Below are 17,902 nucleotides of genomic sequence, written 5' to 3' on the forward strand. Positions count from 1 at the left end.
ACCCAATGGGTCCTACTGCTAGTCTAAGGGCCTTAATTCTTGATGAAATAAGGAAATGGGTAAATGAGATCCTTCAACCTACCAACAGCATTAAAACATAACTTAAGCTTTAAAAAGTCACCTGCTCAGCAACTGACATCCTCCTGTTTGGATCAACGTCTCGGCCCTCTAGCTTGGCTTTCACTCGCTTCCACACACTCACTGCATAGGAGTTTCTCTCTTGCACAGCTGTAAAGCAATGACACATGTTAATCAAACCAACCTTTGTGTATTATAGAATTATAAGGCATTCATTCATACTCTTAACTGATTACCTTTCCCTGTTTTAGGATCTCTGACAGCCTTTTTGGGACTACAAGCAATGCTCTTGCCAGTTCCTGGGATGGTGCTTGGTGGAGTATCTGCTGATGTAGCCAGATTTTTCTGAATCAGCTTTTTAGCATTCTGAGACATGACATCAGGCTGAGTCTTCTGGCCAGTATTACTCCGGACCGCTACAGAGAAAGAATTGGAGGCTCAATTTACATGCAAACAGAAATGGGGTGGGGGTGGGGGTGGCAACACATACACAGGGGTGGCTGGTAGCAAGTACTCCACAGTACTCAACCTTGAAAATGAACTTGATTTTATAATGGTAAAAGTCCTTATCGCTTGACAGAATAATGTTCCTAAAAACACAACCTAAACAGTGATGCTCTCAATATATGAAGCTGTACAACATCATCTTCACCATGCAATGACAAACAGTGGCAGGCAATACCTTAATTAGGGCATAAAGCCAGAGTGCACTTGTAATTCCAGTGCAAGGGAGGCTGGCACAAGCGATCTCTAGGGCTCACTGGCCAGCTAATCTGTGAGCCCATGTAAAGTGCCAGTGAGAGACCTTGTCTCAAAAAACAGGGGTTTGGAGAGATGGCCCACCACCAGTTAAAAACATTGGCTAATCTTGCAGAGGACCCAGGCTCAATTCCCAGCACCTACATGGCAGCTCACAACTGTCTGTAACTCTAGTTCTAGAGGACCCAATACGTTCATTCCTCCCTGGGCACTGTAGACAAACACTCAAAAATAAAATCTTTAAAAAAAAAAAAAAAAAAAACAAAAAACCAATGTGGATGGCACCCAATGTACACACACACACACACACACACACACACACACACACACACACACACAAAGTATTCCGTAATGACTGGGTCTGGAAGACACAGCTCAGCAGTTTAGAGTTGTTGCTGCTCTTATAGGGGTTCTGTTTCAACTCACAACATCCACATGGTGGCTTACAACCATTGGTAAACAGAGCTCCAAGATATCTAACACTCTCCTCTGGATATACAAGGCACCTACCTATATGGTGCACAATGCAGACAAAACACTCACACATTAAATTTAAAAATCTTTTTTCTTTTTTTTTTTTTTTTTTTGGTTTTTCAAGACAGGGTTTCTCTGTGTAGCTTTGCGCCTTTCCTGGAACTCTCTTTGGAGACCAGGCTGGCCTGGAAATCAGAGATCCACCTGGCTTGCCTCTCGAGTGCTGTGATTGAAGGCATGTACCACCACCCAGCTAAATTTAAAAATCTTAAGGTGGAAAAAAGCTTCCTCATCACCCTCCTAAACCACTCCTCCCAGCCAATCTCAATTCCTCTGCAACTCTCTGCCGACTACAGAATGGCTCTCTAACAGGTACACCATAGCCACTACACATAACTGGGACCCATTACCAGTACATCACTCAACCTCATCAGTCAAACTTCTTCTTGCAGTAGACAATTAAAAGAGACCCACAACTGGACAACATCAGACAGCAAGAAACTTTAGAGCATTCAACCCTAAATGGATTCAAGGATCTATGCAGAAGAGGAGGCAGAAAGATTTTAAGAGCCAGAGGTGGTGGATGACTCCAAGGAAAGTAAGTGTCTTCCAGACACAACAGGACTGATACAACAGAACTCTCAGACTGTTTGTTGGTTTCATTTGGTTTTGTATGTGTCTATTTTGTTTTGTGTTTTCAAGATAGGTTTCTCCATGTAGCCCTGGCTGTCCTGGAACTCTGTAGATCAGTCTGGCCTTAAACTCACAGAGATCTGCCTACCTCCACCTCCTGAGTGCTGGGATTAAAATCATGTGCTGCCATGACCACCTGGCTTGATTTTGTTTTTTAATAGGAATTTGGGAGGGTTGGGAGAGAGGAATTCTGGGAGGAGTTGGGACAGGAGAAAGACCATGGCCAAAATATACTGGAGAAAGAGAAGCAGTAGCAGCAAGAGCACTAGAAAGAAAAGATTAAGATGGTGGCCACACCTTGAATCCAGCTCCCAGGAGACAGAGGCAGGTGAATCTCTGTGTGTTCTAGGCCAACCAGGGCTTAGCAATGAGATACTGTCTTTTAAAAATAATAAATATTTTAAGTATTGGGCTGAAGAGATGACTGAGGGGTTAAGAGCACTGATTGTTCCTTCCAGAGGACGTAGGTTCAATTCCCAGCACCCACCTGACAACTCACAACTGTCTCTACAGTTCCAGGAGACGTGTCCGCCTCACACAGGCATACATGCAGGCAAAACACCAATTCACATGATAGATAAACAGATAAGATAGACAGACAGACAGACAGACAGACAGATGGCAGCATAGCTTGATATACTTTTTGGACATTAACTTTACATCAAGTAATTACCAATTTAACATCAACTAGGAAAACAAAACAAAAAAGCATATAAAATAATCTATGTGTGAATATATTAGTATTATTTTTTTAAAGCCCTACAGATATGCACAGTAGTGTTCATGGCTTAATTTGAAATGAAAGATTCCAAACAAAATTTTCTATTGTTATTCTAATATTCTAAAGTTCCCAACAAGGAAAAAAAATTTAAATCATAAAATATAAAGTCTGAAGCCAGACATGTAGACGCCTTCAATGCCAGCCGCTCGAAGGGCAAAGGCAGAGGGATCTCTATGAGTTCAAGGTCAGCTTGACCTACATAGCAAGTTCCAGGACAGCCACAAAACAAACAAAACAAATAAGTGAGTAAGTAAATAAGTAAACAGAAAGAAGGAAGTCTGAGATCATTTAAGCCCCAGACTTGCAAGCCTCCTGCTTCGGCCTCCCAAGTACTGGGATTATAGGTATACACTACCCAGTTATTCTTTATAAGTGAAATTAACCCATTCGTTTTAAATACAGAACAATACTATTGAATTTGCTGACTGTTTTCTTTTTCAGTTTGGTTTATTTGTAAATATTTTATTCTATTTTTATCTCTGTGTATGTGCACCTAAGGAGGGCAGAGTGGGCATCAGAGTCCTTGGAGCTGGAGTTACGGGAACACTGGAGTTAGGAACTGACCTTTTATCTTCTGTGAGAGCAGCAAGCACTCTCTTACCCATTTCTAGCACTCTTACCCATTTCTCTGGTCCTTTGTTTTGTTTTTTGTTTTTGAGATAGTCTCAATATTAGGCGAGGCTGGCCTTAAATTCACAATCCTCTTGCCTCACCCTCCCCAGTACAGGTATTAGAAGCATGTACCATAAGATAAACTTTTTTTTTTTTTTGAGACAGGGCTGCTCTGTATAGCCCTGGTTGTCCTTAAAGTTAGAGATCCCTGCCTCTGCCTCCAGAGTGCTGGGATTAGTTGTGCCACCACTGCCTGGCTAAGTTAAACCTTTAAACCACCACCGCCTAGCTAAAATAAACTTTTAAGGAATATTTCAATACAGGTATTTTTGCTATCTTGTTAAGTTCTTTTAATGATAATTACTAAGGTTGGTATGTGACAGCATTAAAGAAAAACCCTTTAAAAGGTAGTGATTATAAACACAACAGACCTTCACCCAGAACTAAGCACCTAAACCTGGATGTATAAACTGTCAACACATCAAGATCCGGCCTCTTTCATACCTGCAGCAAAGGATGGCTGGTAAGTAGCAGATGATGTTGGACTTGAACATTCGTTTGCTGCGTCGGTGACTAAGGGTGATGCAAAACTCACTAAATTATTATAGATACTGAAATACAAAATTTATGAAATGTTTATTTATGGAATATTTTTATCAGGTAACTACTTACAAATACATGAGCAAAACTTCTCATGCTTTGCTTCTAGGTCATGGGAGTTGGCCAGAAAGCACTCTTACCTCTGGCTTTGTGTCTTCAGTTCTTTCAAAGTGGGAGTAATTTCCTGCAGCATTTCAACATGTTCTTGACTTCGAACCTGACCCATGGCCTGGACTAACGTGAACAAAACTGTCTGAATGTTGTCTTGCCATGATTTGTACTCAGCCAAGAATTGTCTGACACTGCTCTCATAGGGGATATCTTCAGCATCTGCTAGAGCAGCCTCTTCGTCCTGCCACCAATGCACAATCCATTAGTAACAGACTTGTTTGTTCCAGCAATTCCTCTCAAGACAGTCACCTTGTGATCAAGAGGTAATAAATGACCTAAATATCACTGTGTTTGATCTGTTTATTATGTTAGTTTCTTTTTACAGGATCTTTGTTTTCAGCACCAAATAAAAAGAAGTACCAAAATGACTGCTCAAACTATTTTGTAATGATGAAGTAATTTAGCCTCTTCTGGGAATGTATTTCCTTATTAACCACACTGAGTAGAGTACTGGAGGGAAGAGACAGTAGTTCATTCACTTTGGAGAAAAGTTGTATTTGTTTGGAGACGCAAGTGGAAAATAAGAAACTAAAAACCGAAATAGTTGTTCCATTAGGCACTAAGTTAATCCATTTAAGCTTTGGATTCTCTCTGTACAAAAATCATAATGCCTGCTTTAAAAAAAAATGGCTGATGAAAACACATTATGAACTAGTTACAAACAAGTTACAAGATATAAATCTGAGAAGTTATTTTTCTTTACGAAGTGTCACATCTTTCCACAAAGCAACCTCTAATGTCTTGAGACAGGAAACTAGTTAGTGGGGTGCATTACCTTAGCCATGGCTTTCAGGAGATGTTTGACATCTCCAAGCTGCCGGTTGTGACCTGTAAGCACGGTCTTTACACTGTCCACTAGGCTCTGGATGGTCTCACAAACAGTTTCTATCTGTTGCTCCTTCTCTGTCTGAACAGCCCTCTGGGTGGACATATCCTGGGTCAACTGTTTGTGTGCTGACAGAAGCCACTCAGAACTGCCAATGGGATGTTCAAGAGTCGTGTCCTAAATAGAATTAGCATTAATTCAATTGTAACAACTTGTTATATTATTTAGTCTTCAATAACCATAACTTTAATTTGGGTTACTGGCCTTATTATTTTTTAACACTTCCAGTTAGTTACTCCCACAGGACTCACCACTCTCTGTAATAAACGAAGCTCTAACTCAGAGACTGAACTGTTGAACTGTGATGCAAATGAACACATCTGCTGGCATCGTTTGATTAGTTCAAATAAGGCAGCATCCAGGCTTAAGGCTTCTGCAGTTCTTGTTCGTAGACTTTCAAAATGAATGATGTTGCTGCAGAGAAAAGTGACCTGTAAAGAGAGAATCCACAAAGAGTGAGGAAGGAGATTGATGATGTGAAAACCAGCACTACCTACTCATTTCTAGAATCTGAAAGAGAACTGGTCCTAAGAACATAAGACCCTTTGTGAAAACACACCAAATATTTACAAAGACTGTAAGTAGTGCACGTCAGTATTCCTAGATCTGACATAGCCAAAAGCACCTAAAGACAAAGTGCAAATGCTTTCATAATCTGGAAACAGCATCATGGGAGGTGCAGGATGCAGTACCTGGTTTGCTCTCTGGCTTTCTTTGAGAACAAGATTTCTTCTTTCAGCTATTGTTGCTTCAAAATCTTGTAGTACTGGTGCCAGTGCAGGGTTGGCACCACCTGCCCACTTCAGCCGCTGCTCAATGCTTGCTTCAAGGGCTGCTAGTTTTTCCTGTAAAAGCCAGCAGAATCCCTGAGCCCTTACCACACTCTCCACTCCCTGTTAAGCATTTTATGATAAGATAGATTCAGAAGTATAGGTGGGCATGCTTAATTATAAAATATCTCAAACATCTTTGTTTTAGAGTTCATCTTGATTTTTTAAAATTTATTTTTATTTTAATAAAAATTGTGCATTGTTTTGTCTGCATGTATGTCTGTCTGTTTGAGTGTCAGATCTTTGAGTTACAAACAGTTAGTTGTAAGATGCCATGTGGATGCTGGGAACTGAACCCAGGTCCTCTGGAAGAGCAGTTGGTGCTCTCAACCCCTGAGCAATCTCTCTAGCCTGTTCATCTTGATTTTATTTGAGTATTTAAGTGCCAAAGATGTCTAGGGAAGAAAAGATTGATTTTTAATTTACTTTCTTAAAATCTATACCACTTTCATGTTCTTTGGGTTTTGTTTTGTTTTGCAGTGTTTGTGATTGTCATTTAGAGCAGGTTTTTTTTGTTTGTTTGTTTGTTTGTTTGTTTTTTAAACTAAATACAGACTCCGAATGATGGTAACACACCTGTAATCCCAGCACTGGGAATGCCAAGGGCTAATTCCAGGATAGCCTAGGATACAGGATAAAAACCTGTCTCCTCTATGCCAAAATGAGGGGGTAGAAGAAGAGGAAGATCCAAGCATTGCTGGAGATGTAGGAAGCTGAGAGATAGAACACTTGCTCAGCAAGCATGAGACCCTATGTTCAATTCTTTTTTTTTTTTTTTTTTCCCAGACAGGGTTTCTTTGTGTAGCTTTGGAGGCTGTCCTGGAACTCGCTTTGGAGACCAGGCTGGCCTCGAACTCACAGAGATTTGCCTGCCTCAGCCTCCTGAGTGCTGGGATTAAAGGCATGTGCCACCACCGCCGGCAACTTGTTTGTTTTCTTAAGAAAGAAAGAAGGTATGATGGTGTTATAAGGGTAGGAGGTAGAGGCACTGGGAGGGAGATGATGGAGGGAAAACTGTGATCAGAATATATTCAACGGACAGCTCTTTATTTTTAATAAAAACAAAATTTAAAAAATTCAAATGAAAGTGAAAAGGGATTGAACTATACTCCTTTGGCGTAGAAGCCAAAGGTAGGCACAGAAAATCCAAATGTGCTTGTAGGAAGCCAGTCAAACACACCTGAACAGTCCCAATCGAAGTCTCAATCTGACTGAGAGCATGCAGTTTCTTCTTCATGCTGGTCAGGATTGCAGAGCGAGGTGGGGTGACTGACATGGCTTGTGGTCTGTTGATAAGGAGGTCTTCATGCTGCCACTATTCAAAAGGACAAAACTTCAGATAAATAAGGGAAGGGCAGCACAGGTAAGACTGGGAGATGCAGAACATGGAGTCTCCACAAAGGGACACTGAGTTGGGGAAAGAAGTATCACATCAAACTAAAAACTTCCCTGACTTGGAAGATGGCTGGTAAACTTCAGGGATCACTAATACAGAGCACTCAAAACAGGAATTCTTAAGACATCTATCTGATAAGTCTTGTATTTGGTAGGCATGCCCCAAAGACAACTGACCTTTCCAGGTCTAATGGCATAAACCTGTAATCCCAGTATTTGCCAAGACTGAGACTGGAGGATAACAAGTTCTAGGCCAGCTTGAGCTACTTAATTTAAAAACAAAACAAAACAAAAATACACCTTGTCTTTGTAATGTGTGTGTCGATCTCTAAATAAGAGGATGCAGTGAAATTAGTTTTGGGTCTGGTGGGATTGTCTAGCAAGGAGACTAGACAGAAAAAGAACTCTCCATACACTATTTTTTACTGTTCTTGAAGGTCATTTGGGCTACAACTTACACAGGAGCTGAGGGTGTAGTTCAGTGATGTGCCTAACATAATGTGTAAGGCCTTGGATTTGATTCCTAGCACCAGTAAATAATAAGTAATACAATAGTTATACATTATGCTTACAGCTTAAAAGTGTACCTAGATTTAAAAATGGAAAGAATTTCTAACAAGTTTCCCTTAATATTAAATGTCAATTTAAAATTTTTGGCATTTGTTTTTTATTAATTATTATTACTATTATTTTAGACAGGGTCTCATATAGTTAAGGCTGGCCTCAAACCTGCTATATAGCCAAGTTTGATCCTCTTGCCCAAACAAGTGTGTACCACCAAGTCCAGTTAATACAATGCTGGACCTTGTGCATGCATTGCCAACTACAAATGAGTTACATTCCCGGCCCCAACACTGATAACTTTTAAGGGAATAAAATTCAAAATGTGTGCTATTTCAAAGCATAAAACATTTTCAGAAATCATAAAGCATTACCCCCCAACCTACATCCACAGACAGTGTGTGAGAAGCAGGATTATTAATATACAACTAATATAATTAGGGTTGAATTTACACTACTTTTCCTAGCTTATGAAGAAAATAGCTAGTGATGATAAAACTGCCAATAGAAGGAAATACTATTCTATTGACCAAAGTGAAACAAACAAAATAACCACTGCTTATGCCAAAACAGATTCCAAAAACTGACATTCTCCAATGCCTTGAATTTTTTTGATGCTACTGACAATGTCAAAACCTACACTTATGAAAGAATCAATAAGAAAGTCATCCCTGAGTCACACTGCACATATCATCTTCACAGATCATTGCCTAACTGGCACAAGTCATCCTCCATAAGGAATACCACCCTCAATCTACAAGCAGGATGTCAGAAAGAACTAGGTTTGTTAGGAATCCAAATCTATTTAATACCAAAGCCTGTGCTAACATGACAAAATGGCTTCTTCTATTAGCAGTTTCCAAAATAAAGGCAGATTTACTAAGATACAAAGTTATGCATTGTATTTTTAGAGCATTAGTGAAACCTATTTAAAGATAAATGTAATTATAAATTCAGTAATACAGCACACAGACCAACCTACATCATGAATAAATACAACGGTTACAAATTATATTCATGACCAATACTCACTGTTAATTAATTGCAAAGAAAACACACACACACACACACACACACACACACACACACACACACAAACCAAAAAACCCTGGTTTGGCACAGCTGAGGCAGTTTACATCTTTTTCTTTATACTGGCATACATGAATTGTATGTAAGAAAAACGACACTAAACAGCAGCAAACTGCTCACCTGGAACATGGCAATGTGCAGTTGCACCCGCTGCAGGCTTGTCTTACAGGAAGAAATGCTGGTTTCCAGCCTGCGCACCAGGTCATGCTTCTTCCAGGCTGTGTCATATGAGCTAGCTAGCACAGTAGCCCTGTTCATTACCAATTGTGAGAACTTCCCTACTTGGATGTTGTGCTCTACAGCTTTCTTACACAGATCATCTACAGAAACTTTGCTTTCAGCACCAAAGTCCTTTGCCTCCACCTGAGCAATGATGTCTACACCCAGGGCGCTAATAAAGCTACACAGTGTGAGTCCGAGGGCTTGGTTTGGAAGTCCTATCAAGAGCTGCCTTACAAAGTCAGCTGTAAAGGCCTTGATAGGCTTGGCCATTTGGTCTTCACTAAAGCAGGAGTTTCTAAAGAGGGTTTTCACATTGACAATCTGTACAGGTCCATTCACAGTATTTTGATCTTCAAGTGAACTTGATCCTTTAAAAAAAAAAAAAAATCATCTTAAAATAGGCCCTGAACAGTAAGATTAGATAAAACTGCATATTTGAAGCACTGAGAATTCACAAGTTCATAATTAAAATAAGCCTACTCCTTCATGATCCCTTCCAGAGTACTAAGAACACAACCTAATCCAGTATGCTAATATTACCTGACAACGTTTTAGAAAAGGTACCACAGAGCCTGAAGAATTCCTTTATTGTCTGTAGTCTTTTTAAAAAGAAAATCTCTTCTAGCACCTGACGGTGATTGTCATCATCAAAAAAATTGACCTGGGTACTCCTGGCTTCCCGAATAATGTCAATCTTCCTCCAAGCTACCGGAATTTCCATCTTGTTCAACTAAGCAAATGAAAAGAAGGAATGCTCACTTCCTTTGTAAATGACTACTATACTTCACCCTTTATAAAACAAAGTTAATGTTTACCTTTTCAACTAATAAGCCAAAAGCAGTTTCAACTTGGGCAAACATGCCATCAAATGCTACCAAAAGCATCTGGCCAGCTGACATTTTTGGTGTTTCATCAACTGAGCCATTTCTTGGTTGGATTAATTCACCATATTGAGCATGCAGCATTCTAGAGAAAAAGAAAAGAGTGTTAACCCCTTATCCGAAGGAGAATTTGTTTGAGGCAACATACAAGCCTGTAAGTCTCAGGGCTAAACTGTGCTGTCTATAGAAACATACTAACATTATGGGAACTACTATGAGAAAAGAGTGTTTAGTACCAATTCCATTATAAAATCAATTGCTTTCAACTCAGTTTTAATAATGTATAATTAACCACTTATATAATCTAAATTTTATGCAAATTGAGTGATACTTTAAAAACTACTATATTAATACATGAGACTGTTAAGAATTTCATGTTTCCTGAAGTATTTAAGGCAAAACAGAGAGAGAGAGAGAGAGAGAGAGAGAGAGAGGTGTGTGTGTGTGTGTGTGTGTGTGTGTGTGTGTGTGTTTGGGGAGGGGGAGACAACATCAAATTAACTAAGAGAAGGCTATTAAAATGGCTTGATGGGGGCTGGAGAGATGGCTCAGCATTTAGGAGTACTGGTTACTCTTCCAGAGGAACCAGGCTCAATTCCCAGCACCCACATGATATTTCACAACTGTCTGTGATTCCAGTTCCATGGATCCAACACTCTCCCCTCACACAAACATACATGCAGGCAAAACACCATGGACATGAAATAAAAATAATTAAATTATGTTTTTAATGGCTGATGGATAGAGGCAGTTACTATCAGATTATGCAAGCCTAATGACTTGAGTTCAATCCACAGAACCCTCATAAAGGTAGAGACATACAACTCCATAAAGTAGTTCTCTGACCTCTGTATGTGCACAGTAGCATGAGTACCCTCCCCATACATAACAAAAACTACACCAAAAAAAGGAAGAGAATGTAAACAAGAATGCACAGGTGCAAATGACCTCACATGTGGAAACAAATCCTTCACTCCCTCCTAAGGAAGTGAAATCAAATAAGGAAATCAGGTGGGCAGTATTTCTGACCCCTCCCTGCCCCGCCCCCAGTTGTATTTTCTGCAATGAATTCAGTATCAGAATGCCAAAGAAAAAGATCCTGAGTGTCTAGACTAACAAGGGGGTGTAGGGCTCAGCCACAGTTACAATGTAAGTCTTGGAGGGCTATGCAATCTCAACAGGTTCCAAAGTCCAACTGCTTTTCTGGATTAAAGAGAATACAGTGTTCTATCTCCCAAACATAAATATGAACTACATTAAACTGTTTGTCTGAAGTGGGGTACCCATTTCATCAGCCAAGTTCACTTCAGATGCTTCCATGGCTTAAGAAAATCTCACACTGAAAGCTGGCAAGAGAGAAGGCTCAGCGGGTAAAGGTACTTGTCATACAAGCCCGACAACCTGAATTAGATTCCCAGAACCCACATAAAGATGGAAGCAAAGAACTGACTCTATAAATCTGCCCGTCTGACTTCTGAATGTCCACCATAGCGAGTGAGTTCCCCACCACCATACAGACAGTAAAAAAATAAAACTCAATACACACACTGACCTTTATGCACACACATAGCCACAGCAACAAAAAGGTAGTTGTGTGTATAGCCAACAGCTGCATAAAGCTACTAAAAGGGCACAAACACTAAAATAGGTATGTGTGTTACTAGTGAAAGACAAGCATATTTTATAACTTTCCCACTGCCTATTTCACAACACTGCTATTGTGCTATACTTATACATGCAAGTAAGTTCAGACAAGAAATGAGCTTGCACAGGACTGCAGACAAACTCTAATGAATCTGTAATTATTAGGAAGTAATGGATTTTTTTTAAAGGCATGAGCATATGTCAGTAATCAGATTTACCAAAGTAATTAGGTTAGAGCTCAGAATCTCATTACCTGGCTTAATCCCTACCACCTCTCTTTTTAGATGACAGGATGGCTCAAACTGGCCATGTTCTTAGTCTCCAAAGTCCTAATATTACAGGCATGTGTCACCTCTGCTGATCTGCCAGCTGGCTAGCACACTTACCTGGCAACATCGATATAATGTGCATGAGTTTCTTCTTCAAGTCCCATGGCTGTGTTTCGTAAGTAGGCTTGAAGTGACTCAACTAGAGTCTGCAGAGGAACTCCGTCAGTTGTCTGCTCAATGAGACTGTCTAGTTCATGGAGCATACTTTCTAAGGTGCACTCCCCCTTCATTAAACATCTAAGTGCTTCTGGAAAGATGATTTGCCGGAAATTTGAATTTAACTCCTATAATGAGGGGAATATATATATATATATATATATATTAATGCTTCTCCTAACTTTAGATAAGTCATGCACTTGATAATGCAGTCCCATAAATTAAACCAACTCATATAGGGCATGCAACATACACCTGTAATCTTAGCACTCAGGAAGGAAAGTCAGGGAATTGCAGCAAGCTTGGAGGTTGCCATAAATTTGAGATAGATTACACGGCAAGTTCCAGACTAGCCAGGACTACAAAGAGAGACCCCTGCCTCCAAAATTAAAAACAAACAAAAAACTGTTAGGCTGGGTGTGGGGTTACACATCTTTAATCCTAGCCCCTGGGACTAGGAGGCAGAGGCAGGAGTTCCAGGCCAGCGTAGGGTACATGGTGAGGTCTAGGCCAGTCAGATCTGCATGTCATCCTGTCTCAAAAACAACAACAAAAAATACTAACTTATATAAAACTACATTCTGATCCTTACTTATTTTAAATGGGTGCTTAAGCAACACTGAATAAACCTCACCTCAGCCCCTGCTTTATGCACACACATGTAGCCATAACATTTTAAATGATTGCTTAAGCAACATTTGGTCAAATTGCTCTTCTGTATTAAGAACCTAAGTGAGAATGTTTAATATCTAACCTCAACTTAGAAAACTTATGGCCTTGCTTTTCCTGATGATCTGTTTTGCTGCTGGGTTTGTTGAAGTTGTTGTTATTTTAAGACCTAGTCTCAAAGCTGAGGATGATCATAACTTTCCGGTCGTCCTGCCTCTACTTCCTGAATACTGGGGTTACAGGCATATGCCACCACTCTTGGTTATGTGGTTCTAGGGATTAAATGCAGGGTTCCATGCATGCAAAGCAAGCACTATACCGAGTGAACTATGTTCCCAATCCAACTAATAAAACTTGTAAATGTTCACCTGCAGAGATGTGTATACTCCGTTGGCTAAATGAACAGCCTCTGATGCTTCCACTGGGTTAGGAATATCCAAGTCCTGTGGTACCAGGTGGCATTGCTTCAATAACTGCACCAAGCAGGTGACATTTCCACTCATACTACACAGCTCCTCCAGGAACCAGGCTCCATCCCGGGATGTCAAATCAACCAGCTGCTCCCCAGCACTTGAGGCTGCACCTTCCATCATAAGGTTGCGCCTATGTGGAAAATGAACACAAATTTGATCAAGTGTTGTAGACTAGAGAAGAGTTAAAATCTGAAAGGTGACTCTAACACAGGCCAAAACTAACAGTATTTTAAGTTTGGGATGAAAACAAAACACCGATCTAATATGAAACATGCTAGCTCACCTTGTAAGAGTACAAAGGGCAGAAATAATGACACTTGCTAGACTCAGAGACCCTTCTTCTCCATTCTCATGAAGGAAAACTTTAATGCAACGCTCAATTTCTTTCAACTGATCTTCACAAACTGGCACAGTGACGGCTTCTTGTTTCAAGCGTTCCACTTGTCTAATAAGTCTACTGTTTATGTCTGCTGCATACCGCTGAAGGGTCATTTCAGTGGCAGTGATAAACTGACACACTGTTGGAGGTGGCTGAGGAGCATACTGTATTTCATATCTATATAAAAAAAAAAGGTGATTGCTTATATTAATATTCCCCTACTTGTAAATAATATTCACACTACAAAATATACAAGAAAATTGCATACTTTCCTCAAAACTTAGAAATCACTAATTACATTTCAGATAAACTCTCAAGAACATAAGCTATTTTGTAAGATGGCTTATTGAGTGATACAACCATGCAAATACTTGTATATACTAATTAAGAGAAACAGTGCCTTGCGGGAGAAACCCTGAATGAGCTCATATTAATACCCCACCTCTCTCTGCAGTACTGAGGGAAAGGAACTCATAGCCTTGCACATGCCATATTAATAACACTGATTCACATCCAAGCCCTCAGTATTTTGAGTTAGTCAGCCTTTATGGACCAGGCACACCTCAAACTTGCAATAAGCATCCTCTTAAAAAACAAAATATCAGAGTGTGAGTGAGTGAGTGAGTGAGTGAGTGTTAGCATGAACCTGTAGTCTCAGCTACTTGGAAGGCTGACATACAACAAACTGTCTTAAACAAAAGGGTTTTAAAAAATGGAAACAACAACAACAACAAAAAAAAACTTCACTCAGATTCTATCTATTTAACCATTTAAAAAAAAAAAAAAAAGCGCCTGTGCTGGTTGAGTTTTTTGTCAACTTGATATAAACCTAGACATATTTGGGAAGAACAACCTCAATTGAGAAAAATGGCTCCACCATGCTGCCTGTAATTAAGTCTACAGAGCATTTTCTTGATAAATAATTAATTAATGTTGGAGAGCACGGTCTATAAAGGGATAGTGCCATCCATGGGCAGGTGAATGGGTTATGTAAGAAAGCAGGCTGAGCGAGCAAAGCAATAAGCAGTCTCCCTTCATAGTCTCTGCATCAGTTCCTGCCTCCAAGTTTATTGCCTTGAATTCCTACCCTCACTTCCCTTCATGTTGGACTAGAAGCTGCAGATAAAATACACTACTTCCTCTCACAAGTTGATTTTGGTTAGTCTTTATCATAGCAACAGAAAGAAGCCCTAACTAAGACAGCAACTTACAACACAACCCTGTTTTCCTCAGTATGAAATGAAGAGGAGACACCTTCAACTTACTTCCTATAGAGTTCTTGGCAACGTTCTACTGTGGTGTTGCAAATGAGCTCTTCCATCCAGGCCTTCCACTGTTCAATTCGATGTTTCTGAAATATGGCTTTTGGATATTGCAGAGCGACGGTTGCATAGTGATGCAGCTGTTCCAGACAGCCACGGAGCACAGAACGCCTCTGCTGCAGAAGAGTGCCAACTTCCCCTTCCAGCTGTTCACACTGGCTGATGAGGTGGGCTTGGCCAGCATTCTGTAGAAAGGCTGTTGCTGGTACATAGCTTGGGGGACCTTGTAGTAAAAGACAGTCATAAAAAAACCATTTCAAGTCAGTAGTCATTGAGAACACAGATTAGAATCCCATCCTCTCAAACATATAATGACAGAATCCACATGCTCGCATACCAAGGTCCATTTGTGTGCTTATCTCCTGAAGCAAACTTGCAAGCTGGGTTGCTTCTAAATTATTGAATGCAGCCTGATAATGTGTTATCCATTGTTCAAACTCATTTAGCTTCACCTGGATTGCTTCCTGAACAGCTCTTTGCTGGGTCTGTAGTTGAGTATGCTCAGAATACCTAATTAGGAAATCAAAGCCAAAGGTCACTTGCAGCTCTTTCTTCTATCTAGTAAAGGCTGGACTTTTCGAAAACTTGGACTAACGTCAGTGCGTGCGCTCGCGCGGAAGGGGGGGGGGGAGAAAGGGGCTCTCAAGACAGGGTTTTTCTGTGCAACCCTGGCTGTCCTAGAACTCACTCTGCAGACTAGGCTGGCCTTGAACTTAAAGAGACCCAACAGTCTCTGCCCAAGTGCTGGGATTAAAGGCATGTGTACCCACCTGGCTAGCACCATTTGAATCTGTTCAAAATGTCCCCTTCCTCTTCTGGTTTGCTCCAACCCTGCAATTTCCTCAACTATGCTCACAACATTTTAAATAAACTCTAACACATGCCGAGTTTGAGATTCCCTGAAGGAAAATTGCTGTATCTTTGTAGTCTGAGTGCCTCTAGCAATGCTAGGGACTTGCATATTCAAGTAATGGAAGTACCTGCTATGTGAAGTTCATTCACTTGGATCCCTCTAGTTGTATGCTTTTTAAAGATTTATTTACTTATTATTTTCACATGTGTCTGCATGAAGTTTATGAGCAAGAGCCCAGGGAAGTAAGGAGAGGACTGGAACACCTGGAACTGGATTTAAAGACTTGTGAGACCCCCTGGTGTTGGGAACTAGTAAGAAGATCAGCCAGTGCTCTTAACTGCTGAGCCATCTCTCTAGTTCCTGTATGTTTTTGTTAAGCTCAAGAAAGCAGATGAAATAATTGCCACTGCACAAGTGTTTACAAATACAATATTTCTTTGTTAGTAGCTTATATTGAGAAGTACAAATCAATTATTATTTTAAACCTGTGTTGCAGAGTACGAGATGGATGGTCCACTCCTTCAGCTCCTTCTAGAAATTCTATTTCCTCCAGCAGTTTGCCCTGAAGTTTTTCAACATCCGTCAGCTGCTCCTGCAGGCTCAGGTATTCATCTAAGCTGCTGTCCAGCTTGGGAAGCACAACCAGCATCTCATCCCGATTCTTAAACCAGTTCACCTGGAAAGAGGGTCGTGATCAGGAACAGTAAAAACTGTCAGAGGCTCTACTGTTTCATGTGTAAGATGAACTGTGAAGGTTGCTACACCTGGGTGTTTGTTTTTACCTAAAATCCCAACTAACTGGGTTTGTGGCAATGCTTCCATTTTACAAAAATAACTGATATATTCACATTTACCTAGCTAAGTGGACAGATTCACAGGCCACAAAAAATAAGCCTGAGATGTGTGACTACTGAAAGGGAAGGAAAGCTATTTAATTAGAAACAGTGTTTGCTGATGAAACATGTTACCCTAACTCAAAGAGTGTAAGTGTAGGGGACAGCCTAACAAAGATGACACAGAGAAGCCCTAACAACACTCAACCCTTATGAACATTTGCTGTTAGAAAGCTGACAGACAGTACATCCCTGGGCTTCACCTTAATCTCAGCGACTCTGGAAGAAAAAAGACTGCGGGTAATCTCACGTTCCATCTCTCGCTTGCTCTGCTTGCTCTCAGCCTGCTGGCCACCTCCACCATAGACAGCACCTGCAAACCCAGCTTCACCACCAGCTGTCCAGTCCACCAGGGGGTCATACACAAAAGCCTCCAAGAGCGTCAGCAGAGTCTCTCGGCCTCGCCGCATGATGTGGAGAACCTATTTTTAAAAGTATTTTCAGTAAACTCAACACAAGTTTCCACAGAAAAATGTTTTATGACTTCATCCCATGGATTTTGCTCATTAAACAGTTACACTACAGGGCAAACGAGGAAAGGCATACCTGCTCACAAGAAAGCCTAAAAACACCTTCTACTCCAGTTACACCCAGTGCTGTTTCAATGTTTTGTGTCATTCGAAAAGGCACTTTCTCAGGAACTCTAAGGCTTTTACCTTGAAAAGATAAATCATTATATTTTTGCCCTTAAACACACACACACACACACAAATCTAACCTTCAAATAAATGCAAAAGCCCATTTTATCATACCTTTTTCAAAGCAAACATTGTAATCGATGTGAACCACTTCTCCAGTTGTCATATCTATGAGTACATTATCCAGATGTCTGTCTCCAAGGCCAATTATGTAGCCAACCATGGACATGACAGCGGTAGATCTTGCATAAGACTAAAGAGGGGGAAGGGAGCAGATAAACATCACGAGTCAATCTTCCTCCAAAAGGGACTAGAGAATCTAAAAATCAATACAACACCATAATAATACTGCCTTGTTCTAAAATAAATTAATAACCACAAAGCACAATTTCTTTTAAAATAAAGAACTTCAGCTCTTTCAGTATTCACCTTTTTATTTTCATCCACTATCCTTTCCACCCTTCCCTCATAGTCACAGCCACACTTTTATAACTCTCAAGTAACATTCAAGTAC

At 40.3% G+C, this 17,902-nt stretch overlaps 1 protein-coding gene across 3 annotated transcripts in view; it reads right to left on the reverse strand.

The window, feature by feature from the left end:
* The window catches only part of Smg1 (SMG1 nonsense mediated mRNA decay associated PI3K related kinase), a 102,128-nt gene that overhangs the window by 5,480 nt on the left and 78,746 nt on the right, over positions 1-17,902 (reverse strand). For all 3 annotated transcript variants that reach the window (XM_036190318.1, XM_036190339.1, XM_036190329.1), the window contains 20 exons: positions 17,503-17,641; positions 17,297-17,406; positions 16,954-17,172; positions 16,343-16,533; positions 15,342-15,514; positions 14,948-15,227; positions 13,587-13,859; positions 13,199-13,433; positions 12,063-12,289; positions 9,967-10,117; positions 9,692-9,881; positions 9,050-9,519; positions 7,065-7,199; positions 5,747-5,899; positions 5,306-5,485; positions 4,944-5,171; positions 4,138-4,349; positions 3,902-4,008; positions 315-494; positions 122-228 (listed from right to left, as the gene is read on the reverse strand). In XM_036190318.1, the coding sequence (XP_036046211.1) occupies positions 122-228; positions 315-494; positions 3,902-4,008; positions 4,138-4,349; positions 4,944-5,171; positions 5,306-5,485; positions 5,747-5,899; positions 7,065-7,199; positions 9,050-9,519; positions 9,692-9,881; positions 9,967-10,117; positions 12,063-12,289; positions 13,199-13,433; positions 13,587-13,859; positions 14,948-15,227; positions 15,342-15,514; positions 16,343-16,533; positions 16,954-17,172; positions 17,297-17,406; positions 17,503-17,641 (3,960 nt within the window). The remainder of the gene's footprint in view (positions 1-121; positions 229-314; positions 495-3,901; positions 4,009-4,137; positions 4,350-4,943; positions 5,172-5,305; positions 5,486-5,746; positions 5,900-7,064; positions 7,200-9,049; positions 9,520-9,691; positions 9,882-9,966; positions 10,118-12,062; positions 12,290-13,198; positions 13,434-13,586; positions 13,860-14,947; positions 15,228-15,341; positions 15,515-16,342; positions 16,534-16,953; positions 17,173-17,296; positions 17,407-17,502; positions 17,642-17,902) is intronic.

This window comes from Onychomys torridus, chromosome 1 (genome assembly GCF_903995425.1).
Source record: "Onychomys torridus chromosome 1, mOncTor1.1, whole genome shotgun sequence".
Lineage (NCBI taxonomy): Eukaryota > Metazoa > Chordata > Mammalia > Rodentia > Cricetidae > Onychomys > Onychomys torridus.